We start from the raw sequence: 27,661 nt of genomic DNA, 5'->3' as shown, positions 1-27,661 counted from the left end.
GTAGAACTTCTATTATGTTAAATTTACAGACGTATTAATGGTAAACAAATATTTCTTAAAATCTCTTCGTCTCAGTGTTTCATTTTTCTTAATAAAACTTCTGTACATTTTCCATAGTTATGGAATTAATCTTGTTACGCTCCGAACGTTTGTGTAATGCCTGTTTCCATTTCCTTTAACTCTACGCGTGTTCTCATTGGAAATCAATCGTCAGTGGTTGCTACGGGTTTGTACGACTTTAAATGGCTGATCCAACTTCTATAATGCAATTTCAATGTTGGTAGTCGACTACAGAACACTATAAATGCCTATCTCTGGCAAGTCCGCTAACTGATAACGTATCTAACGCTTTACAATCGCGTTTTCTTGGGTATTTATTATCAGTACCAATGAAAACACAAAAACATCGTCGAGATTAATCGTTCAGAAACCAGAAGGCTAACGAGTTTAAATCTTCGTTAAATTGTGACAACAATGGATGATTTGTTTCGAAGCGTGTTGTAAGTATCTCTTTATAATTTTAAGAAATCTTTTAACTATAGGTAATTTCGATATTTGTCAACGTTGTTGTAAATTATCAAATGTTGCGTGTATCGTACCCAAAAGAATGAGGTTAGAGTTTATACTAAACTGATCATTTAATATAATTTCTATCGAAAAAGAATGTGACGAGTTTCCCCGTTAGATGATAAATTCAATAGTTCTGTATTAATTTACAAAATTCGAGTATTAGAATTTCTTTCAAAATTTGATTTCCAAGCAAGGATGAAAAACATAGTGGCCGCTCCTGCCCACAAGGAGAAAACATTATCAGGTAGACAGACGGCGTGCGGTCCTGCAGGGTTTTAATTCGAATAAATCCAAGTTGACGAGGAGGCGGCCTTTTAAAATTCCAATGATAACAGACCGGATCTTTGAAGCTCGTCAACGACGTAACATCTACCGTGCTATCTTTCTCTATTCTCTATTTTCTAACCTATTCCTCTACGCGAAACATTGATCTTACTTAAATACAACAGAATACCGAAATTTTCGCAACAACAAAAAACTGAATCATTAGTATACAAATTAATTCCTTCTCGCTCCGTTTTGGATTATTTTACACATTTTTTCAAAATAATTTTTAAATTTTCTTTAGTAAATGTCTTGATATTTTGAAGTCTTTAATGTAATTTATTATTCCTTTTCATATTTTAGGGCAGTTTATTTCAATGTAAAATTATATTTTGACCTTGCTTTATTTTTCAATACTTAAAATTGATTAATTCAATGAATTTAATTCAAAAGTAATGAAATTAACCTAATTCGTCATAATTTAGTTATTGTTGAAACTTGAAGAGCTTAGGTCGTTAGGATCATTGACACTAGCTAACATATAAATAGTCTTTGACCACATAATTGATCGGAAATTGGAAATTACATCGAAAATAATAATTCCTTCTTATCATTTTAGAAATAACCATTCATTTACGAAATATTTAACCCTTTTAAGCTAATCCATTGTCAGAGTCACATTGTATTACGAAGAATTTTATTATTTCATACTATTATAGAAAATTATTATTTATATTCTTCTTTTTAAAAACTATTGTTGTTTACACATGTTACTTTATAACTAATAATATAAAAGTTCCAGTAAGAATTAATATCATTTGAAACTGACAGTACATTCATAATATAATGTGTACAATGTTTTTATATAATCTGTAACATCTATTTAATATTAAAGGACAAATAATTTAGAAATACATTTGATATACTTTACTTTCTTTTAATATTTAAATGACCTATTGCTTGTAATATTCAATTCATAATAAAGAAATAACCTATATATTAATACAAACATTATCTAAAATTTATTATATAAATAACATCTGATTCTGCGTATTTAAAAAAGAAAGACGTTAGTACGTTAGTAATCCTAACTCACCAATACCCATGTAGTGTCGAATAAACGGTGGAAGATTCCCTGTTGAAAGAAAATACATTGCTTTCTGCATAAATAAACTTTTCAAGATATTAAAATAATTCACAAATAAACAATTATTTATCCTAACCGATAAACTCCCGCTGAAACTTTATACGACATGGCGCTAATACGATGATATTTGGAACTAAAGAATATAAATCAAAATAAAGTTAGTATTTACGTCGTAGTATTATATTAACGTAAATATCCAAAATTTAAATTTCGAACTTAATATAAAAATGTTTATAATAAATTTAATTTTCTTTGATATTACGTTTTCGTAATAAAAGTAATATTCCTTGATTATGTATATGTTTAAACTCTTAAAAAATGATTAAGGTAGACATTATCATGTTTGTTATATAATTTTATAGAAATAAATTATTTCATTTTGATAACATTTAATAACTTTATTATAAATTCGAAAAATAGATATCAATAGAGAGTGCAGACATTACATAAAGTGCTTTATATATAGTGCTTAGAGGTCGCTAACGTACGTATAAAGAAAATGCATATAACAGGTTTCTACTTGAGCAACGTTGTTTTCTCTCTATACCTTTATATTCAATGTTCTTTCAAATTAAACTTTTCAACTAAGGAGTGTATAAGACACTTCAAACTTTGCAATTAGATATTTAAAATTGATAATTTTTCCAATGTTAATTATGTAATTACGTTTATAATATAAATCTAAATTTAACATTTGATATTACTTTTATTATTGACATTAAAATTTATTTAACGAGACAAAACTTTTCAAAAATGATGATATAAATGAGATAGTTAACATACTTTGATATATTAGTGACAAATATTGACGAATGTACGTACATAAACATATGTTTTTACGCATGCAGCTGTATTAAATCCAGTCGCAATTTATACACATGTGAACCTTCATTATCTAAATCTAGTTTTACATCCTTTGTGATAAACTTAATAATTCTGCAAGAACTAACAAGAAAATATGTATGTATACATATATGTATTCGAGAGTGTAAATACTTTAAATGATAAGAATTTAAATTTCTGAATACATATTCACATTGTTTTATAGCGCCATCTATAAAGATGAACCGAATATACCGAAAGGTCACATCGTCACACGTAGAAATATTGTTCCATTCTTAATCAGAAGACTCTATAAGACTTGTGCATATGTGAATACATTATGTTAGTGTGCATTACGTACGTATGTATTTAATAAAGGCAATATTATGATGTATCTACAGTTTGGTATCAGTTGCGCGTATAAAACCATTGGAGTAATATTTACTTCAAACTTTTGTAATATTTATTTAATAATGTGAAGTACTTTAATCGATGTTGAATGTTCCGTTCGCATTCATTATTTTTTCAAGAAACAGAATCTGATAAATCACTCGACTGTTTTTTTACACAACTGAAAAATGTAACGTATAACAGTTTTATTGTTTATATTTTTACTTTATTATATATAAGTTTGTCAGATAGTATTTATTTTATACCTTGCATATTTATAAAGTAACATAATATAGATTACAGTGGAAAATGCTTTTAAAGGAATTCAAATTCGTTTAAAGGTACAGATGTAGAATTTAAAAATAACACGTTACCTCGCCCATTATTCGCATGCAATTATATAAAAAGATAAATGCAATAAATTAATTAATTAAATGTTTACTTTATCATGTCAATTCATCCGTGCAATTAAAAGTCACAATATCGTATTTTCGCACGTATATAAATTATACATATTACGTTATAATAGTTGTGCAGTAGAATCATTTTTCGTAATTAACTATGACGATATTCAAATAGTTTATTTAATAATTTAGTAATAATACACATTACGTAATTTCATTGGTTCTTTGATGTATGTATAGCTAGTAAATTATAGTTAGGTAAGATAAGTATCATTAATCACAGGTACGATCATTAGAGTAGAAAAAATTTAATTCGTAATACAAGATAATTAAATATTTGCTACAATGAAATATTTAATTGAGAAATTGTTTAAATATGAAAATTAATGAATGAAAAGATAAGAATTGTAATGATAATAAAAATTATACTCTCCTATTGAATTAAATATAAATATTTGTTTAAACAATACAGAAAAATATAAAGTAGTTTCTAAATATCATAAATTTTATTTACTATTTTGATAAAACTTAAAAAATATTGTATGTGATTAAGTGATAAATATATATTTAGGATTAATTTGCAGAGATTTGTATATCAAATTGCATTTTATGTAATTAACAATTTCTATTTACTTGTACAAGATTATATTGCTATGTATATAATACAATATATTAATTGCTGAGACTAAAAAAATATTAACTTTTTTATATTAATTTAAATTTTTTGTATATATTGCTTTTAATATCATGAATGTAAAGATTGACCTCTATATAAAAATAACAAAATATTTGTATTAATCACTTTGAAAAATAATAAATTTATTTATGAAAAACAGTTTCAGTAGATGCACCAATTCCGTAAGGTTTAAAAAATAGCACAAGGCTTTCTCTTATTGAGTCCTTGTACATTCAACAAAAGGATAAATATGTGAATAGAATATAATCTACTTATAAAGTACCTAACCACGTTGAACTATAAATATTAAATATACAATACATGTATTGTATATCTATATTTATATTCTCAATCTCTTGTACAGATATAGATGTACATGTAACTTTCGTTTAGGTATTTAGATGCAGAATTATCTAACATATGACTATATAACTACTACAGATAATAAAATTAATTTTAATGTGTTATATTATCAATAATAAAATATAATTACAATATAGTTCCAATATCGAAATAATTAATTAATGCAATTAAGTTTTTTTTGATAAAAATAGCAAAAGTAAATCTTGTATTCAATATATATCCATAGGTCACATTTTTTATTTCTTTACTTTAAATATTTGTACACAATTACATAATTTTTATAAAATATTCTGTCTTTTTACAGAAAAATCTGCAGAAATACTCTTTAATAAAGCAATTTAAGTAAAATCATCCACATTATAAGAGAATGTACTTAAGAAATTTGTTCTATCAATTATAGCCAACAGTTATTGAAGGGATATAAATGTCTGTTTTGTCAAACTCAACAAAGCAAGTGTTACAAAGTCCATCACCTCTTTCAATGGAAAAACAAGATGTACATACAACAGTAAGTAATAAAATAATTTGTTGAATATTTATGTAAAGATTATACATACACGCATATCTTTTTATATTAAATGTAAAATAAAATACTTATCTGAATTTTTATTTGGTTTATTATATTGAAATCAGTTCAAAATTATAAAATATAAAATTTGTTGTGTATTGCATTTCAACTAAGATCTAATGAATATATTAAGTTATATTTCAATTCAATTATATTTTATAAATTTGCATTTCATTGCATATCTGATTTCAGTCAGTGGAAAATCTGATATTCAGCTATATCATACACAACATTAAATTGTGTATTTCAGAAGAAACAAGAAAAAAAGGTTGGGAGCGATGGTTTATCAAATACACAAAGAGTATGGACAAGCTTGGTATCAGGTGCTATTGCAGGAGCATTAGCAAAAACTACAATAGCACCTCTAGATCGCACGAAAATAAACTTCCAAATCTCAAATCAACCATTTTCGGCAAAAGCGGCGGTCAGATTTTTAGTAAATACTCTTAAAACAGAAGGTTTATTAAGTTTGTGGCGTGGGAATAGTGCAACTATGGTTAGAATAGTTCCATATTCTGCTGTTCAATTCACAGCCCATGAGCAATGGAAAAGGATTCTGGGAATAAATGGGTCGGAAAGGTAAAACAGAAAAATTATAATTAAATTAAAACAGCATGAATATATGTATAGGATATAATATAACCACATAGTGCTTAATGTCATATTTTTAAATATAATTAATTTTTTAAACTAATCTACAAATCTTTTGCAAATTTTACAACTATGCTAAATTTTATTAGTAATATATTTGCAATGACATATACAAAAACTTTTTTGTTCTTTATAGAGAAAAACCTGGACTAAACTTTCTTGCTGGTTCATTAGCGGGTATAACATCACAAGGCACAACTTACCCCCTGGATTTGATGAGAGCAAGAATGGCTGTGACACAAAAGGCTGAATATAAAACATTGCGACAAATTTTTGTACGCATTTACGTGGAAGAAGGAATATTGGCCTATTACCGTGGCTTTACTGCAACGTTACTTGGTGTCATTCCTTATGCTGGTTGCAGTTTCTTCACCTATGATCTACTCAGGAACTTATTAAATGGTAAGTCAATTCTTTTACAGGCTTATTCTACGTCGTGACAGTGCTTACGCGCAGAAAAAAAATCGTGATTTATACGAACGAGAGTGGCTCGTGTATGATCGTAAAGCAGGGTACCCGTGGGGCACATCGGGGCTGTTTCCCGATATTGGGACAGTACTTACTTTAATAGCGACGCTTGTTGAGACAAGTCCGATGGCGGTGTTTTTCAAGTACGTGCTTCATGTTCGATGATGGCTACATGTCGATGAACAGTGCACACGGTGGCTATTCCTGGCTTCTCGACATCACTGATTTGCGGCGCCATTGCCGGAATGGTTGCTCAGACTAGCAGCTACCCTTTGGACATCGTACGGAGAAGAATGCAGACCTCAGCAATCCATGGCCCGATGAACAGCCAGCATTATCACACAATTACCTCAACTGTCACAAAAATTTACAAGTGAGTTTAAGATTGTTGCTCTTACATAATTTTTAGTTTTGCCTAAAAATTACTAACATCAAATTGAATTCTAATATAATTTCATAAGAATTACAATTATAAGTGTGATATTCGTGTTATTTAAAATATAGAATATATGTTTACAAATGTAGTAAACTGATATCTGTATAAAGTAATAAAAATTGTTGCATAAATAAGTAAATTTGATTGCATTGTAAACAAAAATGTTTTATATATGATCTTTTATCATTTTCAGAGAAGAAGGTATAATGGCCTTCTATAAAGGATTGAGCATGAATTGGGTGAAAGGCCCAATTGCTGTAGGAATTAGTTTTGCAACACATGATTCAATCCGTGATGCGTTAAGAAAACTCATAATTTCTGAAAATACTTCATCAAAAACATAAAAAGCAACAAAAGTAGCTAATTATATATTAACATAGGGCATCTAATTAGAAAAACAAGTAAATATATTTTTATCTGCTAAACAGCTCTTTGAAATACAGAATTTGTGGTAGACTTGCGCTCAAAGTTTGTTATAATATTCTATTGTTAATAACAGTTATGTACTAATAGAGTTTGTACAGAAATCTGTCAAATATCTTGTGTACACGTATATATTTATGATCATGTAAAAGAATTGTAAAATATATCAAAGAACATATTCAAAAAAACAGAAGATGCTAGTACAAATTGTTAATGTAGATATTGTTAACTGAAGTGTTATAAAAACTGTTAAACTGCTAAAAATGCATGTCTCATATAGGCATATACTATAAATCACTAAAAAATGAAATTATATATTACGCAAGTATTAACATTTAGTTTATTTGCAATATGAGCAAATAGCGTCAATGCAATTGCCCTAACAAGTTTGTTCTTTCATCTATAATAAAAAGAATAAACGTATCTTTTCTCAATTTCAAATAACTTCAAATAACTTTAAGAAATACAACATCTACATTTTTTCGCATTAAACTACAGATATGTGTAATACGTACAATCGTTAATGTAATAGTAAATGAATGATAACTCTATTAACTAAATAGTAATACGTACTAAATTTGTGTATAGTATTGCAGCATTCTATTAACATCAACTGAGTTGTGACAATAATTTCGTAAATATAATGTGCAATATATACGTATGTGTATTAATAAATAGCACAATTATTTATAAAGGAGCAAATTAATGGAAAAATTATTTGTACCTCATGTCTCTTTTATAAAATGATTTATAATTATCTTGTATGTTTATATTGCTCCAACTTATTTTAATACTATGTACATCTAACTTGAAGTGTGTGTGTATAAAACACTGTTGTTTGATTTAATCTTAGTGGCTTAATAAAATAAGTTTAAGAATTACGTTTTTCTTTAAGTAGATTTTTCATTAAATTGTTTAACATAATGCGTTAATTAATACTTTTGTAATAGATATATTGGATACTATAATATATAATATTTTATTTTTATTAAAATATATTATAATTTGAATAAAACGCTTTACTCAAACACTTAATAAGTACTATTCTAGTACTATTCTAGTACTATTAGTAATAATTATTATCAATAATAAGAAGGAAGAGAATAATATAATAGATGATGAAATGAACAATAAAATTTACAAATATTTAATATGTAAAATAGTGCTGAATAAGTCTATTATTATCTTAAATAAACAAAATAATGTTTACAAAAAAATATTTTATTAAAATTTGACTAGTCTCGTAATTCTGAACAGATATTACTTTGTTTGTAGATTTTGCTTCTAATTATCAGTCAATTGTTTAAGATATAAAAATGTAAAATAGAACACTGTTATTATATATATTACAAATGGTTATTAATTTCTGTGAAAAAGCTTTAACATCCAGTTTTTACTGCTTTAATAAAGCAGAATATAATTAAAAAATTTTTAATCTATTTTTCCTGTAAAAAACTTTGTACAATAACACAATATTATTTTGGTTTAGTTTCTTGGTCATTCACATATCTTATATAAATTTCTCTCTCATCATTTCCACCTGGTGGAATTTCAGCTTCATTCAAATATGATACTCCTATGGCAAGCACAGAACCATCATGACTAAAACTAAGTGCAGCAACACCAGCATTATATCTGTGAAACTGACATAAACGTTTTTTGTTAAAACCATCCCAAATATTTACATAACCATCTGAACCACCAGTTGCAAATGTATTATAAGTTGAATGAAAACTAATAGCATTCACTGGATATATGTGCTCCACATTGTTTTCCTTTATCCTATGACATTTAAAAGCATATTTCTTTTTCTGTGCTTCTGGTGTTGTATCAAGGTATTCAACAGCAACACGGCCCTCTATACTACTAAGAACATATCCCTAAAAGTTATTAAGAATTAGACATATATAAAATCTAATATTAATATTAAATTAAAACAAAACAGTATTTATACAATCTTTAAATTTATCTTTTTTTAAATATCAAACCTACCTGTTCATTAGGAAAACCTTTAATACAACGTGTCTGGTACTTCAAACTGCTTTCACGTCTTTGAAACATACCAGCCATATTTCTCAGATCCCAAATACAAACTTTGCGTTTAGCTGTACCTACTACAAATTTATCTCCGCATACAGACAAGGCAAGAACGACATCAGGTTGTAAATAACTACCTACACAAGTGGGTGTTCTGGGATCCCAAAGTTTCACTGCTGCATCCCACCCACCAGTTAATATTGCATTTACTGCAGCACAATATTCAATTTTCCTAATTGGTTTATCATGTGTTCCCATAACTGATTCTATAAAGGGATTTTTATTATGATTTTTCTACATTATATTGAACATGAATAAAGATAAAAATATAGAAGTGTTAATACCAGTATTACTATTGATATCATACATCTTTAATGTATTTCCTAAACCACCACTATAAGCATGAACAGCATCCTGTTAAAGAAACATTCTTTATTATGCTAGTTCTAAAAATAGAAATTTTTATAATAATTGAGAAATATTCAATGTGAAATATAATAATGCATAATATATTTAAATATATAGAATTTTCTTCTTTTATTCCTGCATACATTTTTCTTATCATATAAATACTTTCAATTTGTTGTGTATCTTTGTATTTTAAATATTATATTTTATCCAATCCTCCTTTTTGCTTCAAATATACAAATATAACATACCGTTAGATATTACTATAATACTTTCCAACTTGTTTATCTTATGAATATATAAAAATTTATAAAGCACAAGGATATTTGATAAATTTGTAATTACCTGAAATGCAACATCTAAAACTGGCAAATCATGATTATATTTTAATCTCATAGTATTTGCATGAATGTCATACAGCCGCACTGTACTGTCCCAAGAGGAAACAAGAAGGAATTGTGTTGAATTAGGTCCAAATTCTACTGCTGAAATTGCATCAGTTGGCGGAGATTTTATTTTAAACTCTGTCCGAGATTCCATTCTTAAAAGAAAAAGAAATTTATGAAAAATATATATACAAAATAATGTAAACTAAACATAACCTGCAAACAATAAACCATTCAATTACATTTTAGAAAACTATTATTACTCTTAATAATCGATTTATAATATACTTATTTTCAATATCAATATAAATTTTTATATTTTTAACTATTAGTTAAACACTAGTTAAAAACTTATTTAAATGGAACCTAAATATCAGAAACGAAAATACAGACATTCACTTTCATACATAACATAAAAGAGAACACTTTAATATACGTTGCTGAACTTAATTATGAATAGAAATGTATACAAGAAAAATTCGAAAATATAATTCTATTTGATTGTGCTATTTAAGAATGTATTATGTAAAAGCAACTATTATTCAATTTTAATTAGCGACTTAAAAAATGTATATGTGTATGGAACATTCGGCAAACGTTTGAATCTCAGGAAGTACTGATAGCTCCATATTTCTCTTCGTATTATTTCCGGAACACATGGTCGTTTTCTAACCCTCTTAATGTGCATTCGCTTCTTGTAATAGTTATATAGAAATAGTGAGTGGAATATAACTTAAGAAAACCATGGTAAGTTAATGTTTTAACTGTGTCCTTAAATTAATTTTAATAATTAATATATCTTTCTCAAAATTATTTGTACTTTTTACGAAAAAATATTTTAAGTTTAATGTAGTATTACTGAATGTAATAATTATATTCAAAATATAATTGTTAATAAAACTAGAGTAAATCTTCATATTATTTATATTAAAAAGTATGAATCATAAAAAAACAATAAGTTTCGATAGATATTTGATACAAATATGATAAAAAAAATTTACTTAAAAGAGTACAGAGATATAGAAATTCTTGAAGTTTCTTCAATGAATTGTGTGTTTTTAGTTTTTATATTATAAGAATATATAACATACGTGTACTATATAACATAAACTATTAAACATGTCATTTTTATAACAGATATTTGTATAAATACACTTGTATAATAGATTTTTTTCACATGTGAATTCAGTTCTTTTTTAATATATTTATTATAAAATATTTAAATAATAAAATATAAAATGTTTTATTAATCTTTCACCTATAATTCTATCAATTGTGGAGTTCTGTTTTGAACAATTTATATATATATATATATTTTGTAATTTTAACTGTACATAAAAATTTTTTGTTTCAGTCGAAGCTTTTTGTTTTATTTGAGCATGCTGCTGGCTATGCCATTTTTTCTGTCAAGGAATTTGAAGAGGTAGGAATGTTACTGCCTCAAGTTGAAGCATCTGTCACAGATTTGTCTCGTTTTCATTCAGTTGTAAAACTAGTTGCATTTTCACCTTTTAAAACTGCTTTAGCAGCTCTAGAAAATATAAATAGTGTCTCTGAAGGAATTGTTCCAGAAGATTTACAGTTATTTATAGACTCATGTATACCAAAATCTGGAAAGAAAAACAAAGTTGTGCTTGGAGTAGCGGATCCAAAACTCGGAGCTAGCATTACTGAAGCACTAGATATAAAGTGTGATCATATTGGTGCCATACCAGAAATTATTAGAGGGATAAGGTTTCATTTTCATAATTTAGTGAAAGGTTTCACTGCTAAAAGTTCTGGAATTGCACAACTTGGACTTGGTCATAGTTATTCGAGAGCTAAAGTTAAATTCAATGTCAATCGTGTGGATAATATGATTATACAAAGCATAGCTCTGTTAGACCAATTGGACAAAGATGTCAATACATTTAGTATGCGAATAAGGTAATTATTTAAAAAGAGCATAAGTCAACTTAATTTTTAAATTCGTACATATAAGGTATCCCATTATACTTTCAAAGTTTATTAATTACATATGTATTACTTACAGGGAATGGTACAGTTATCATTTTCCAGAGCTTGTAAAAATAGTTCCTGAGAATTATATGTATGCCAAAGTTGCAAAATTAATAAAAAACCGAAAAGAACTTACAAATGAAAAGTTAGAAGCTTTGGAAGAAATTGTTATGGACAGTGCCAAAGCTCAAGCAATTATTGATGCATCCAAATCATCTATGGGAATGGATATCAGTCCTGTTGATCTTCTTAATATCGAAATGTTTGCAGCACGTGTTATTGCTTTGGCTGATTACAGAAAACAATTAGCAGAATATTTAAGTTCTAAAATGGCAGGAGTTGCGCCAAATTTAGCTACGTTAATAGGTGACCAAGTAGGAGCCAGATTAATAGCACATGCTGGATCTCTTACAAATTTAGCCAAATATCCTGCCTCTACTGTACAAATATTGGGGGCGGAAAAGGCCTTATTTAGGGCTTTAAAAACTAGAGGTAATACTCCAAAATATGGTCTATTATTCCATTCAACTTTTATAGGACGTGCAGGTACAAAAAATAAGGGTAGAATTTCAAGATATCTTGCAAATAAATGTTCCATAGCATCAAGAATTGATTGCTTTACTGATACACCAACTAAAGTATTTGGTGAAAAATTACGACAACAAGTAGAGGATAGATTGAAATTTTATGAAACTGGAGAAGTACCTAAGAAAAATATAGACGTAATGAAAGAAGCTTTAGAAGAAGCTGCACAAGTGATTGCAAGTATGGAACAAGAATCGTCTAAAAAGAAAAAGAAGAAAGATAAAAAGAGAAAAAGTGAGATTTTAGAGAATGGAAAGGAAAACGGATTTGTCGAAAATGGAGTACAAGAAGAAACTGAAGAGCCAGTAAAGAAAAAGAAAAAAAAGAAATCAAAAAGTATAAATGAAAATGAATGAAAACTTATATATTACTTTTATGTAATTATAATGATATAATTGTTATAATCAGATTTCCTTATTCATATCACTGTAAATTATAAGTTGAATTGAAATGTTCAGTTAAATGTTTTGTCTCTTAAAAAAACTAGCAAAAGATTTAGCAATTCATCATTTACTTCATTTTTAATTGTATATTCTTATTATAAAATTACATTAAAAGAGAGAATTGACGATTAGGTTTATAATTTATAGACATATTTTCCATATATTGCATATATTGATCCCCTGATTTTCTTTAAAGATATGTATTATTTTATAAAGAAAAAAAACTGTAAAATATAATCTTTTATAACATAAATTACATATATATATATATGTAGTATATATTATGTTTCCATTATATTTTAATTTCCTGTATCTTTATTTTAGTATATATAGTATTAGGAATAAATTTATATGTATATATATACTACATTACAATATATTTAAATTTTTCTTAAATAAAATTAAACAATAAACTAATTAAATCCTGGAAACTGATATATGTATAATTCAAGTAAAGTTCAAGGACCAATTTTTATAATTGATATAATTATATATTTTTAATGTGATGTTATATTTAATTCATTATTTTTTTCAGTTAAGTAGAATTAATTCTTCATACATTGTAAAAACAGTATTAGTGTTTGTCTATTATGTTTGTCCAACTTATTGCTAATTCTATGTATACTGAACAAACTATTATTTTTCATAAATTATGTCAATAGATATCTCAAATAATTCTTTAATTTACGCTTAAGAAATATATCTTAAAATCTTTTTATGTTTTCTCTTTTAAAATAAACATATAAACATAAAATAAAATTATACTTTAAAAAAATCTTTAAATTATACTATCGTAAAAAACTTATTAAGGAACGAAGATATATATCTGTGAAAGTAATTATAAAAGTGCATAATAAAAGATAATTAAATATAAAGAACTCCACATACAAAATGGTCAAAATCAAATTTTATATCAAGAATGAATAAAAATACAATTTGGAGCAAAATATTAAAGTAGGCAGGATGATAAATTGGACAGTTCAAACATAAGGAAGAGGTACATTATGTTAAAAATGAAAAAAAAAATAGTTAACAATTCATATTAACACCAGCACCAATGAGCATTTAATAACGATAAAATTGTGATGTAAGTATAAATACTGGAATTAATAATTACAATTACCGCGACTACTGTAAACAATATTCAGTCAAAAATCGACAAGTGAGCTATTGGTTTTCATTCGTATGTATATACCGTACGTGTATAATATAAATGACGTAATAACTGTCCTGAATTTCACCAGAGGAACAATAATTTTCAAGTCTGTAATATCTTTACATAAAATCGTAAGGCATATGTAAGTAGCCATATATTCTACACGCGCGATTAATATTGATATGTACCAGTACGTGTACGTATTGCTTAATAGTTTCAATTTAGTATTTCATATTTTAAATGTTCTTTGATATTAAATGCAACTTTATAGATATACATGTGTGTACAATATTTAACAATAAAAACTATTTTTAAGTTAATTTAAATTAGCCGATAGCTGTAATTCATTTCATAGATATACAGCAGAACATTGCTAATTTTATACAACTTTATTTGTAACAAACAATATAATGAAGTTATTAAGTTATATTCGTAAAACGTACAATGAACAATATCATCGCGCGCAAGTAGCATAAAAATATAATACATACGTAAATAGGAATTAGTAACATGTATTTCAATAAAATGATATTTTTACTTCCTATTTTTCAAATTTAGATTCAATAAAATTTTATATAACGATTTCCCAATATTCTGTGTACAAATTTATAAAATTTATTTGCTAACAAAAAAAGGTTTATTTTACTTCCATGACCTTCATTTTCATCCAATTTGACTTTACAAAGGCCTCTGTAATTCTAGACTGTAATCATGCCTCTCTATATTAATATTCACATGGTTCAACTGATGGTAATGCCGTTCTTATTTATATTGACTATAATTGTTTATATTTGTACAATAATACATATATATATATGTATATTAACACATACATATGTATGTATATTTTAATACTTTAAAAATATATTCCCATCTACGTCAAATAGTACGCTTTATATAAAATACACAAATAATGGAAAATGTAAAGGATCATTTTTCCCTTACAAGATTCAGTCTCTGATATTCGCATAGAAGCCTGTAAGTTAATTCCACATCAACTTTATGAGATGACTTGAACGAAATTTGATAACGCAATAATAAAATTCTAATACAGATGGAATACTTTCAACCACATGGAATAAGTTTTTGAGGGGCACCTGTTCTATAGATACTAATATATAGAGTAGTATATAAGCAATAGATTATCTAAATCATTCATTCCAAAACATATGTAAATATAAAATCCCACTTTGCTGCAAATTCTGAAATATTTTATGAATTTAATTTATTCAATAAATAACAGACAAATATAATATCTAATATATCGAAATATATAACTGTGAAATAAAAATTTAGCTACATCAAATATATGTGTAATATACATCACATATATATCATAGTAAATAAAACCAACAAATACAGCATGCAAACAATTTTTCCAACATTCTCTCACGAATAAATATTTCAATATCTAAACATTCTATAACAAATTATTCTAAGATATATTTCAGTATCATGCAGCAAAGATATATCAAATCACTGATAATAAACAGCATACATAAAATTAAACGATTCTTAATAATCTATTAACTAATCCCTAATTATTAATAATTATCTGTTTTCCTTTATAATCCCATGAACAATAATCTTAAAAGATATGCATTTCTTCATTGTTAAGTAACAAAGAACTAAGGAAATGCTATTTAATTAATTACTTTCTTTACCTATTTTACAAAAATTGTAGAATATCATTATTCAATCACAAAGATGATTAAATTTTTTATAACTATATAATTACGTAACTACAAAGTCCTTAAATATTTTACAATGGACCATAAACATATAATATTATTGAATCATCATGCTGAGTGGAACGCTTTTGAAACGCAAAAAATGTCCCAATGCGCTGATTTGTGCTTCTTTCAAAGACAATAAAACTTCGTATCCTGCATTACACTTTCATGTACATATCTAATTTTTGTAATACTAATATTATAATACTAATTTTATATCATTCTCTTTAGTGCAAAACTAATTATTGTAGGGAAGCACTTATTATTAGCAACGTTATTGCATCTGTTTTGTTTTTCGTAGACGAATTAGTTAGTATAGTTATAATAGAAAAGTGAAACCATTCTTACATTTTAAATCGCCAATGTAAATACAGTTTTTTAAAATTAGCACTAATTCTGTTCTCTACATTCAACCCCTGTTAAAGCATATTCTGTTCTTTAATTTAAAGAATTTAAACAGAATGCTTTATACTTGCATTTTCTCGAGTATATATACTCTATAATTCACTTTCATGCATACGTTAATTATGATACATTATGTAAGGCATAATCTTGATTCGTTCAATTTACATTATGTATAAAAGATAAGACAAGTCTGCCTGATTTGTTCCCACACGATTTGCAAGTAACATAAATATTCATCAAAAAAGTACAACATTCGTATTATGGAATGTTACTTGGGGGAACAGATATAATCTAGAATTATTAGTTTAACAAATATATCTATAGAGCTGCTCTGAATGTTAGATTAATCACGTATTTTATGTACCACTCATCGTGATCATATGCAATTTAGTTTTCAATAAATTGTAATTTCTATTGTACTTTTAAGTAAAATAATTGTAATGAAATTCATGACAAAATATAGACAAACCATTTAACTTAAAATGTATGAAATCCAGAAATTGAAATACTTCTTTTTTTGACTGCTTGTGAACACATGATTATGCAATATATATTTCATTGACCATTTTGTTTTGACATTTACAATATGCAATTGTTTACAGTTGCACCCTGTATAATTAGACTGCTTTGCCCAGAAAATAGAAAATTTATCTCCGTTTTTATTAAATAAATAGATTGTTTACAACAAGCCTTGGTTGTTTTTAATTCCAAGTTATTTCATGTATGCCTTCTGCTTTTGCTAATATTAGTTTTTATTTATTAAAAAGGTTTCATTGAAATGCAGGAAAAAATGCTGGATTTACATGTTGTTGTTTCTGTTGTTGCGGTTGAATCATTGGTGATGTATATCCCATTGGTGTTGCTAAAATAATCATATTTACTGATAACATGTTTATTTTTATGAATCTTTCTCAAAATATATTTTACTATACATTATAAATTGTCATATACCAAAATTTTAGAGATTAACAGAGAGGTTCAGCTGTTTCATATATATATACAACACTTCATTTATATATATTTATAATATTTATAGTTATGAAAATGTTTTATAATAACACTGAAAGAGACAATATAATAGATACTATCACTGTATATTTGATGAAAGGTATTGATACTAATACTATATATATATATATATGATACTGTTCTAATCATAAAGTCAATTAAAAAAATAAGTTTTACATATAAGTTACTTACTCATAAGTTTGGTTTGATGTTGTGGACTATTGCTTGCTAATTGATTCATTGTTGGTGCTGGTCCTGTTTGTTTAACTTTACTTCCCATTATATTATCAAGATCTATATTTAATCCTGAACCAGCCCATGTAGAACCAACTTGTATGGAGGCATTATTTGATGTTTGATTTTTGGAATTAGTAGATGTAGGAGTAAGAAGATTTGTAACTGGCGATAATCCAATAGTTCCTGAATATAACAATTGTTTTAGTTTTAGTAATATGTCTACTTAATATTTTATTTTATTATCACATTTACATATAATTAACTTATTAAATAATAAAATAGATTAAAATCGTTAGAAGTTAGTAATAGATAAAAATATTTGTATCTTGTTTATTTAATGCATAATATTAAATTATTACAATATTGTCGAAAAAATCAATTATGAAAAATTATATAAAATATATAGTGTGACATAAATTACATTTCTTAAATAATAGCTTAATTCTCATTCACAAGTAATGTATAACAGAGCAAATAAAAAAGTTATGTTCATTATACAAATTAATGTTTTACCTTATACATTGTACTCGTAATGACATGCAAAATATATAATTTTTAAAAAACGTTTGTATAAATATAATGTTTAAATCTTATTAATAACTATGTATTGAATGTCGAACCTATAATAGAATCAATCAAAGACACTACTTGAGTACCTAAACTCCTACATTCTTTGTCATGATCACCATTGATTATATTTTGAGATAGATCTAAAAGCCACAATCGTATTTCAATAATGGTTTCAAATAATTCATTTATAATCGTATATTTTGGTATTGCAATAATTACAGCTGCAATATTTTCTATCACTGCGATTCTAACTTTTGCTTGATCATGGAATCTCAGAATCCATGATAATTCTAATATTTCTTTACCCATTTTAGGGGCTAATAAACAATTCTGTGCTGCTATCATTATAGTAGACAAAGTTTTCAAAAATCGAATTAGTAAAATATTTTCTTGATCTGTGAAAATTTGTAACCCACTGTTCAAACAAGTATCTTGTTTACCAAAGCCATGAAGTAATGGATAAAAAAATGAAGATGCAACGTTTCCAAATTTATTCTTAAATGTTTTGAGTGCTTTTGTACTATGAGCGTATCTTTTTGTATTTGATTCAATTCTTCTATCAACAATTTCCTGCCAATTTTTCATTTGATCTTCCGACTTTGCAAAGTCATCAAAGTCATCACTGTATAATATCTTGTATTGTTGACTTTTCTCTGTATTAATGAAAAGTGACACTTTGTTCGAAGTTTCTCTTGTTCTCTGTTTTATTTTAGGCTCGTTAATTGTATCTTCCTTATTCTCGTGAATTGAAATAGTTGATAATCTTCTTGCTGATTCTGCCAATATATCAAGGAAAAATAATCGTTGATTTACAGAATATTTATCTACTGGCAAATAAAACTGCTCGCATAAATATTTAGCACATTCTTTGGGATAGACAGTCATTATAGCTACACAAGCTTTGAATGTTAATAATTCAAAATTTTCTACATAACAGGATTCTTTAAGTGTAACAAGAAGTTCTAATAATTCAATTGCAAAAGATACATCATCATTTGGTAATTGTGATAATATAAGTTCTTCACAAACTTCTAAGGACTCTGAAAAAACATCTGGATTTGAAGAACTTTTTTCATTTACTAAATTATCACGTAGATCCCGCAAGTATGCTGGTCGTAATTTTTCACTAGCTTTTGTATCATGAGACATATCATATGGTACTAAATCGTCGTCACTATCCAATTCTGCATCACTTTTAATATTGTTTTTATCTTTTGCAAAATCTTCCAAGATTTGTTTACTGAACACAGTCGGTACGTTTGAACTTGCTATAACCGTGATTTGCTCAGCTTTATTATTATCTACTACTTTTGTACTTAGTTTAGGTAAAACATTACATTCAACACCTAATTCATACAATTTCTTATCACCCAATGTGTTAAACTCAATATCTTTAACAATTAGTTTACCCTTTTTAATATCTTCTTCCTTCTTTACGTTTTTTGTTCCCAAAGCTAAGTTTTTTAAAGATTGTACTAAATCTATTACTTCGCCAGGCATATTATTATATTCGAAAGAAAGCTTTGGTGCAGTATCTGACTCAGATAATTCGTCAGTGAAAATTTCACCAACGGACATCCCTATTGCTCTTAAAATAATATGTGTAGATTCGAGATGAATAGATATACCAGAGAACAATAATCTTTGAATATTATCTTTATCATCCTTGCTTAAATAACTTTTAGATTTTCTTACGCACGTAATAATTAATTTCGTAATATATTTATGTTGCTCTATAGAGGTATGATTTAAAGCACTTTTATCACCCCATACATCTAAAAGTTTCATAAGTAATTCGATCAAAATACCATTTTTATCTAAAAATTGTGCTAGGTATGAGATTAAATTTATTACTAAACTGTCATCATTATAATAACACATTAAAGGAATTTTCGTTGTTAATGTATATTTCCAATTTGAATTTAATAATACATCACCAAAAATTTTATGGACTCCAAGATTTACATCGCAATGTTTCAAAAATAGTACAGCTACTGGTTCTATGCTAGATGTATCTAGAATTTCTAGTATATTTTGAATGAAATCTCGTTCATTATTTTTATTTTCAAAACACCATTCTGCTAAAATATTAGTAAATGATAATAAATTCTCTGACTTTGTAGTGATTATCAGTTTACTAATTAAAACTGAGAGTAATTTTAATTCTGATTTGATATCATAATGTAGTCCAATATTTATGAAGGATATTGCACGAGCAATATGGAAGCTTATAATTTTAAGATATGTTTGAGGTAGAAAACTATCAAATATTTTATCTTTCAATTTATTAGCTACGCGATTAGGCAACGAGATTAAAATTTGCACCACATTTCGCCATGTTTCATTAAATTCTTCTTCTTGAATCACGTTGCGAGTTCGATATTTGCATGCATTTACTATTGCGGAAAACAAAGAATCACTTTTCACTAATTGTTCCAAAATTATTGAAATGATAAAAATGTTTCTCTCATTTTCTGTTTCTTTCAAAGCAAAAACTAAAGCAATCAAAGACTCGGCTAATATTGGTAATGTAGCACCATCAATAATCATCAATTGCTTAAGTACTGGATCTAAAATATTTCCTTGTAATGGCCAATTATGATCGAATTTTTCGATAATTTCTTCTAAAATTTTTCCATGTAACATAGAATCAATTTCTGGATAAAAATCGAGATTGCAGTAGTTTTGTGGAGTAAGTGGACCCGGTAAAAATTTAATATATTCAGAAATATATGATTTCAGCTTTTCCAAGTTATTATGACTTTTGATAGGACCCATGGAACACAATTCTTCCAAAAGTCGAATTGCAGCACATTTTGAAAGATTTTCAGCTGAAGTGATGCTTTTTTCCACCTTGGTTGCTGCAAGGAAAGACTTTCTTGGGGACATTACATTATATTCAAATATATCTTCAATACTAAAGCATACGCAAAATTTTGCAACAAAAATTCATAATTTCCTCCAAATTAAAAAATTTATGGATAAATAGCAATAAAAAGAGCAATAAAAAAAGAAAATGTATAAAAATATTGTTTTCTAAATAAAGATTTACAGATATCTTGATTTCATGATAAGGTAATACTAAAGTGTATTCATCAAAATTTAAAGTACATTGTTAATATTACTAAATCATAAAATCATAGTTGCATTTAAATTAGTAAGTAATGTATATTTACCTCCATGGCTAGCTGTGGCAGGTGTTGAATTCATGTTTAAAAAGAGATTAGTATTGTTGGTATTATTTACCCGCCTATCCATAGAGCCAGTAGTCAAAGAATTTAAGCTATCTAAGTCCGATAAAAGATCTGAATTTGAAGCTGCTATAAAATAATCATTTTGTATTAAAATAATTAAATATTTATTAGCGTGTAATAACTCAATGTTATTGAATGATTGTGTATAATGTACCTGTATTATTGTTCAATGATTGCTGGTTATTAAGTATTTGTGGTTGTAAAGTATCAAGTAGATTACTACTCATACTAGAACTTTGGGGAAGTGTATTTGTAGAAGGCATAGTTGTAAAAGAAGTGCTTAATGATTGGGCATTGATAAACATCGCATTATTTACATTATCTGTTACTGAACTATTAATATTTGGTATTGTTGCGCCTATTAAATTTACTTGTGTCTGTGGCAGTTGTGGCTGCGCTGGGGGATTAGATATTGTAACAGAAGAGTTAAAAGCTGATGTAAAATCTGCAAATTCATCGCTATTATCTTTCGTTTTTACTGTAGGACTGCCAAATGCACTAGTAAAATCCCCAAAATCTGTATTTGCATTTTGAGTTTGTACACTAGGTTGAGTATTTGCTCTTGGATTAAAATCATCATCATCATCGACAGCTGATTTGGTATTATTCTCATTTTGAGCATCAAAAATATCATTTAGAATATCATTTTTATTCTTCTGTTTAGTAGATAAAGAACTATTTTGTGATCCAGATATACCATTCTGTAAATTTAAGTTAGAATTTTCAACATAAATTGTTATAAAATCAGTAATCTCTTTTATCTAACACTTTTTTACTTACATTAGATTGTTCTCTTCCATAATTTGCTGCAGCCCCTAAATCTACCTTTTTAATAGTTCTTGTCACTCTTGCTGGAGAAGCATTTGTTGAAGTTGTAGATGTAATAGCTTTATTAACGCGATCCATGCTATCCATTGTATCCCTGTATTCTCTTCCTCCTCTTTTTGGACTGGGATGAACATCATTATCAGAATCTTCTCTTTCACCGTCATCGCTATTACAAAAAGATGAAAATAAACAATATTAAAGATATTTGATTATTATTAATGAAAACATAAAACTTTATATTCACCTATTATTTGTATCCTCAAAACCTTTTCCTCTACTGTCTCGATCCCAATCATTATATGAATCAGTATTAGTTTTATCCCATTTTAACCTATCTGTCCATCTATCCCCACCACCAAATCTCATACCCATTGCTTCACTTGATAAACCTACATATTTATCTTTATTTTTCTTAGCTTTTTTTCTTTCTTCCCTTAATTTATCATCATCCTGAATAAAATCAATCAATTCTCTGACTTTATGCCTAATATTAATCCCCTGATCTTTTCCAAATTCATCGATACATGTATAATTTTCTAAAGATCTGAGGTCATAAATATGTTCTCTAGATGATGTGACCACTCGTTCTGACCCATTGCGAACTAGGTAATTCAATAACAAAAGAGACTGAAAATAAGAAAATAGAATTAATTAATTAAATAAAGGTACTAGCAAAAATTTTACAAAAATAAAAGAAATATATAAACATTGATGTAACATATCATTGGATATTACTGAATATTAATAAGATTGTATTATTAATAGTTATATATTTTTTTACTTTTATTTATTTATAATAAAATTTTCATTAAACCTTTCATATAATTTTTGTTGATAAAATACCTATATATTTATTAACATAACACGAATTAAATATGTATATATAACAGAAACGGATTTACCTTGTACGTTCGGCGCCAATTCCGTTTATTTTCTTGCAACATCCTTTTCCACAGCATGGACATTACCTCAGGAAATTGCTCATATGTGAATGTAGCCTGAGCCAGTTCTTGCATCATTGCACCTAAAGTAATAACATGCGGTAGAATTAATTTTACCACATGTCGAACTTCAACAATGGATAAAATTATTAAAAAGTCGGCAGAATTGTTTAATAGAGTTTAGCATAAGAAACTTTAATAAGTCTTGAAACAATAACTAACGAAATAATTAATAAGAAACAAAAATTATATTTACCAGTAAACATAAAGTTAATATTCGTAATTTTAGTTACACATTTATTGCATGAAAAAATGCGCAAGTGATAACTGTCAAATACAGAAGTGTATAAAATCCAATTTTTATGCAATTATTTTTGAGTACCTTACTTTTGCATAATGAAAGTGAATTTTAAATATATAACAATTAATAATGTAATATATGACAATTAATATAAATTGTTAAAGATGAAATTGCAATTGCCAATATAATTAATTAATTTTTTATTCAATTATTAAAAATCAAAAGTTATGTAATATTATTAGCATTTTCAGTATTTAGAACAAAAGTAATTTTACTTATTATTTTTTATTTAACGAAAATACCGATTTATGTATATCTTACAGAATTCCTTGTGCATAAAAATACTATACTGTCAGCAAAAATAACATTGGATCAATAACTATCATTTTGCCTTCATAACATTAAGCATTCACCATCGCATTATAACGTACAACTTGTACAATATGTTTGGACAAATGTAATTTAAACATTTACAACTCCATAATAATTGACAAATATTTGTTTAAATATTTCTTTAAACATAAAAATTTATACCGGTTGGGCCCCAAGCATCATCATTTGTTGCCTCTCGAACTTTGGCTTCTGTTTCCGTGTAATTCATAACTACATTAGTCCTGTAATATCATTTTTATTTTCATTAGTACAAATATATACAATAACGTATATATTTTATGATGTATTAATAGTTTCAAATAGATCGTATGAGATATTACAATATACAATATATGATAATACTATTAATTCTAAAGTAAAATTACTTTCACTGTGTTCACGTGGATTGTATGAACACCTGTTAATTGCGCAATATTTTTACGCCTTTGCTTGCATACAATACTTTTGTTTTTAACTTTCAGTAACATATGTTTCATGGTACGGAATTCCGATATTTGTATTGTGAAAAAAGATTGTTTTCATGAAATTCAACTCTTTGTTGCAAATGAAATTGATCAAATCAAGATACATTCTTTTACGCAAGACAATTTTGTATGCTATTAAAATGCGCGAAGTACACATGACATATATATATGTATATATATATATATATATATATATACACACAACAAAAAAGACCATACCAATTTTTACGATTGAATTTTTAGTGTCGCGATCGTTATCGAAGTATACAGTTATACATCCAAAATGTTATCTTACTTTTATTTATCTTCTTCTGAACTTCTTCTGAACAAGAAATGATAGTGCAGTTTAAATTTCTCGCGTTCATTTTGAAATCGAAAGTTCTATTACAGGTGAAAACGATCTATCTTATCATGTTTTTGTTGTATACATAGAAAGTATCAAAACGACAGGTACAGAAGGACATTGAGCACAAACATTCGATTATGTAATACTTTTGTCGAGACTTAAAAATATCTACATAAAAAGATATCTATCCTTTTTTTTATAAACTCTTATTTTTATTTTAAAGTATTAAGTAAAATGTGATATATCTATAAATGATAAAAATGAAAAGCGGTTATCAATAAAAAAATACTCTAGTTTACAAGTAAGCATTATGATTTGTTTTTAACAACTCATTCATTATTATTATTAATATTTAAAAAGTATTTAACATAATAATCTGGCAAAAAACCGAAGGAATAATAAGCACATTTTTTACTGTAATAAATAACTTTACTATTCCTATAGACTTAATAATTGAACTTGCACACATGTCCTCTGTTTAATAATAAAAATAATGAAGAACATGAGTTGCCTGGTATTTAAAAAATTAACTGTTCATCATGAGTAATAACAGTCGTGTTTGGAATCAGACATCTTCGCGTATATAGTTATATACAGTTACAGGTTACATTTGTATTCAGAAAGAGCTGTTAGAGATAATAGTGTCCTTCCGCTTCTCGATTTTCACAGATCGTGAAGAATCTCACGTTTTCGATCGTGATACCATGAGCGAAACTACGTGTAGTTATCATTTCAAAGAAACAATAAATTCAAGCGGTAACTACGTATTAAGAACTACGCTTTGGTGTTGTTTTAAAAGCAATAGAAGTGAAAGAATCAAAGGATAGTATAAAATAAAAACGGATAAATACTAGTAGTGTTTGAGAACCATTAACCGATTCAACACTATGATCATGTACATGGAATGTAATAAGAATTGGTGTAAGAACAATACTTGTATTTCGTAGTTACACAGGAAAAAGGAAAGGAAAAGAAATGTAATGTTCGTGACGAAGTAAATTTCTTATACTTTCAATTTTTTATGAATATTTTACACGCGCATTGAATACAACTACACGAAAGCGAAACTTAACGATGTGAAGATCATACACAAGAATCTGATATTGTTTTGAACAGAAGAAACTAAAAAAATTACAAATTAACATAATAATAAGTAATCTAGAATATAATCTTCGAAGTTTTTGCAAAACTTTTTTATCGATATTCGGTAACAGTTTTTATGCATTTGAAAATAGACATAACGGACAATAATTAATGTATATGCAATTCGTGATGTATTTCTGTTGTTATAAATATTAATTACTATTATTGATAGATATTATAGATCATTTTTTACCGAAGAAAACTGGTACTTTATCAATATCTCATTTCCTTCCTCTTAAAATATGCAAGACTTTCTCAACGGGTAGTCTTGCTTATCATGGAGTGTAACCTGTTCGTGAGCTTGTGTGGACAGCTTATCGTCTAATTCCAGTCGCTATTGTAGTAAAACATTGTTCTTTTTGTTCGTACGTTCTTATCAAGTGAAAAAAAGGAACAATTCTAATAATATTAAAAATTTTAAATATCTTTTAAAACACAAAAATACAAGAGTAGAAAATAAGGAAAAAAAAAATAATTACAGATGGTATCTTCGTGCAAATTTATCGTATAATACAAAAATAGATATATTATGTAATTAGAGTTACACCAATGCAATTTATCGTAATACATTTCCTAAAAGATTGCAATTTACATCCGAAAATATATGATGCTTTACATTAACATGATAACAAGATATATAAATAAAAAGATGTTTATGAAAGCTAGCAAATTTTATAAAAAGTATAACAAGGACAGTAATAATAAAAAAAAGTATCAGATAAACGAACGCTATCGTATTATTCGTATTATGAATGAAACGTATAATGTAATTTATTTCATCCTTTTATAGTAACATTATTTTCATCAATTCTATGCAATTTGTTATTATTTGACGTGAAAGTTTATATTCGACCAAGTAAATAAACGTTTTTTTGCAATCTATCTAAGTATACGATATATCAATCTACTATGAAGGCTCATGAGTAAAACTTGTTCGAAAATAAGTGCAGACAATCTTTTATTTATCTTCCGTGAATACCAGATTAAACGAGAAAAGAAAGAATTAAACAGGTTCCACATTCATACGCATGAATGATGCGTTAAACAATGTAATCGAAGTGACTATCAGTGACAGCAACATTAGGGATAAATGAAAAATCGTGCAGCGTATTGAAGGAAGTAGAGTGGAATGCGTTGAAAAAAGTAAAAGCAAGGTTAGATCGCGTGTAACTGACTTAATTGTACTTACGCCTTATCCATTAATTCCCGCACTTTCCACATGTTCATCATCGTGCTTTATACTCCTCACTGAATATAATACGCGTTTTCCGCGTGAAAACTACGTAACTTACACTGATAAATGTTTACCAGCTGTTTTTCGAAGCATTTGATATTGCAACGGCGACGGCGAACGAACGTCACCAGGCGGTGGCCATGTTATCCCTTCCACGTTCCATTCAACTCGTCACAGGTGTTTTACGTCTGCCAACCTTGCTTTTCGTTATCACAAGTTTTTCTACATAACATTCTTATTCTTTCTAAAATATTATCTAGCAATCGGTAACCAAAGAAATCACGGAGAATCGTTTAAACTTTAAACAATCGAAAAGAATTAATTTCTATTCGAGCCGATGAATCAGAAAACATGTTTACCTTGACAAAAAAGATGTATAAGTCACCGATTAATATAATTCGGTTAATGTATCAACTATAAATCGTTTAATGGTTGTATTTAATTATTTAAAATAGGATTGTCGTCCTTTATTCTGATATGCTTACGTTGTGTTTAAATATAAGATTTATTTTGGGCTATTGCCAACTGATTATTTAAAAGTTGACAATTACTGATTCTGATAACACTTGTAATATCATTAAATTGAAAAAATATGAAAAGGTATTTGAA

General features: G+C 27.0%; 4 protein-coding genes across 8 annotated transcripts; 2 read left to right on the top strand and 2 right to left on the bottom strand.

Moving 5' to 3' along the window:
• Positions 1-292: 292 nt before the first annotated feature.
• Positions 293-7,884, top strand: DPCoAC (dephosphocoenzyme A carrier). Of its 4 annotated transcripts, none has more exons than XM_033332482.2 (6): positions 293-500; positions 4,941-5,144; positions 5,455-5,783; positions 5,992-6,257; positions 6,510-6,696; positions 6,953-7,884. In XM_033332482.2, the coding sequence occupies exons 2-6, from the start codon at positions 5,061-5,063 to the stop codon at positions 7,101-7,103; spliced, it is 1,017 nt and encodes a 338-aa protein (XP_033188373.1). In that variant the 5' UTR covers positions 293-500; positions 4,941-5,060; the 3' UTR covers positions 7,104-7,884. The 4 variants fall into 4 exon arrangements, with proteins under 4 accessions (XP_033188373.1, XP_033188372.1, XP_076476007.1 ...); XM_033332481.2 differs by lacking the exon at positions 293-500 and adding an exon at positions 3,142-3,160; XM_076619892.1 differs by lacking the exon at positions 293-500 and adding an exon at positions 3,182-3,383 and having other exon boundaries at positions 5,037-5,144.
• A 632-nt stretch (positions 7,885-8,516) lies between these two features.
• Bub3 (mitotic checkpoint protein Bub3) lies at positions 8,517-10,602 on the bottom strand. Its single transcript, XM_033332483.2, has 5 exons — positions 10,256-10,602; positions 9,973-10,168; positions 9,564-9,633; positions 9,175-9,485; positions 8,517-9,062 (listed from the first exon to the last, which is right to left on the bottom strand). Exons 2-5 carry the CDS (start codon positions 10,165-10,167, stop codon positions 8,658-8,660), a joined length of 981 nt encoding a protein of 326 aa, XP_033188374.1. The 5' UTR covers position 10,168; positions 10,256-10,602; the 3' UTR covers positions 8,517-8,657.
• Positions 10,603-10,616: 14 nt separating this feature from the next.
• Nop56 (Nop56 ribonucleoprotein) lies at positions 10,617-16,336 on the top strand. Its single transcript, XM_033332479.2, has 3 exons — positions 10,617-10,760; positions 11,368-11,939; positions 12,046-16,336. The coding sequence occupies exons 1-3, from the start codon at positions 10,758-10,760 to the stop codon at positions 12,950-12,952; spliced, it is 1,482 nt and encodes a 493-aa protein (XP_033188370.1). The 5' UTR covers positions 10,617-10,757; the 3' UTR covers positions 12,953-16,336.
• Positions 16,337-17,884: 1,548 nt separating this feature from the next.
• lqfR (clathrin interactor lqfR) lies at positions 17,885-27,366 on the bottom strand. 2 transcript variants are annotated; one of them, XM_033332469.2, is made up of 8 exons: positions 27,008-27,366; positions 24,007-24,086; positions 23,133-23,254; positions 22,475-22,857; positions 22,183-22,396; positions 21,557-22,103; positions 21,325-21,465; positions 17,885-21,009 (listed from the first exon to the last, which is right to left on the bottom strand). In XM_033332469.2, the coding sequence occupies exons 1-8, from the start codon at positions 27,046-27,048 to the stop codon at positions 18,179-18,181; spliced, it is 4,359 nt and encodes a 1,452-aa protein (XP_033188360.1). In that variant the 5' UTR covers positions 27,049-27,366; the 3' UTR covers positions 17,885-18,178. The 2 variants fall into 2 exon arrangements, with proteins under 2 accessions (XP_033188360.1, XP_033188359.1); XM_033332468.2 differs by having other exon boundaries at positions 21,325-21,468; positions 27,008-27,365.
• Between the last annotated feature and the right edge of the window lie 295 nt (positions 27,367-27,661).

The sequence above is a fragment of the Bombus vancouverensis genome, chromosome 7 (assembly GCF_051014615.1).
Source record: "Bombus vancouverensis nearcticus chromosome 7, iyBomVanc1_principal, whole genome shotgun sequence".
NCBI lineage: Eukaryota > Metazoa > Arthropoda > Insecta > Hymenoptera > Apidae > Bombus > Bombus vancouverensis.
Note: the sequence above shows the minus strand (reverse complement) of the source record. Positions and strands in the feature narration are given on the sequence as shown.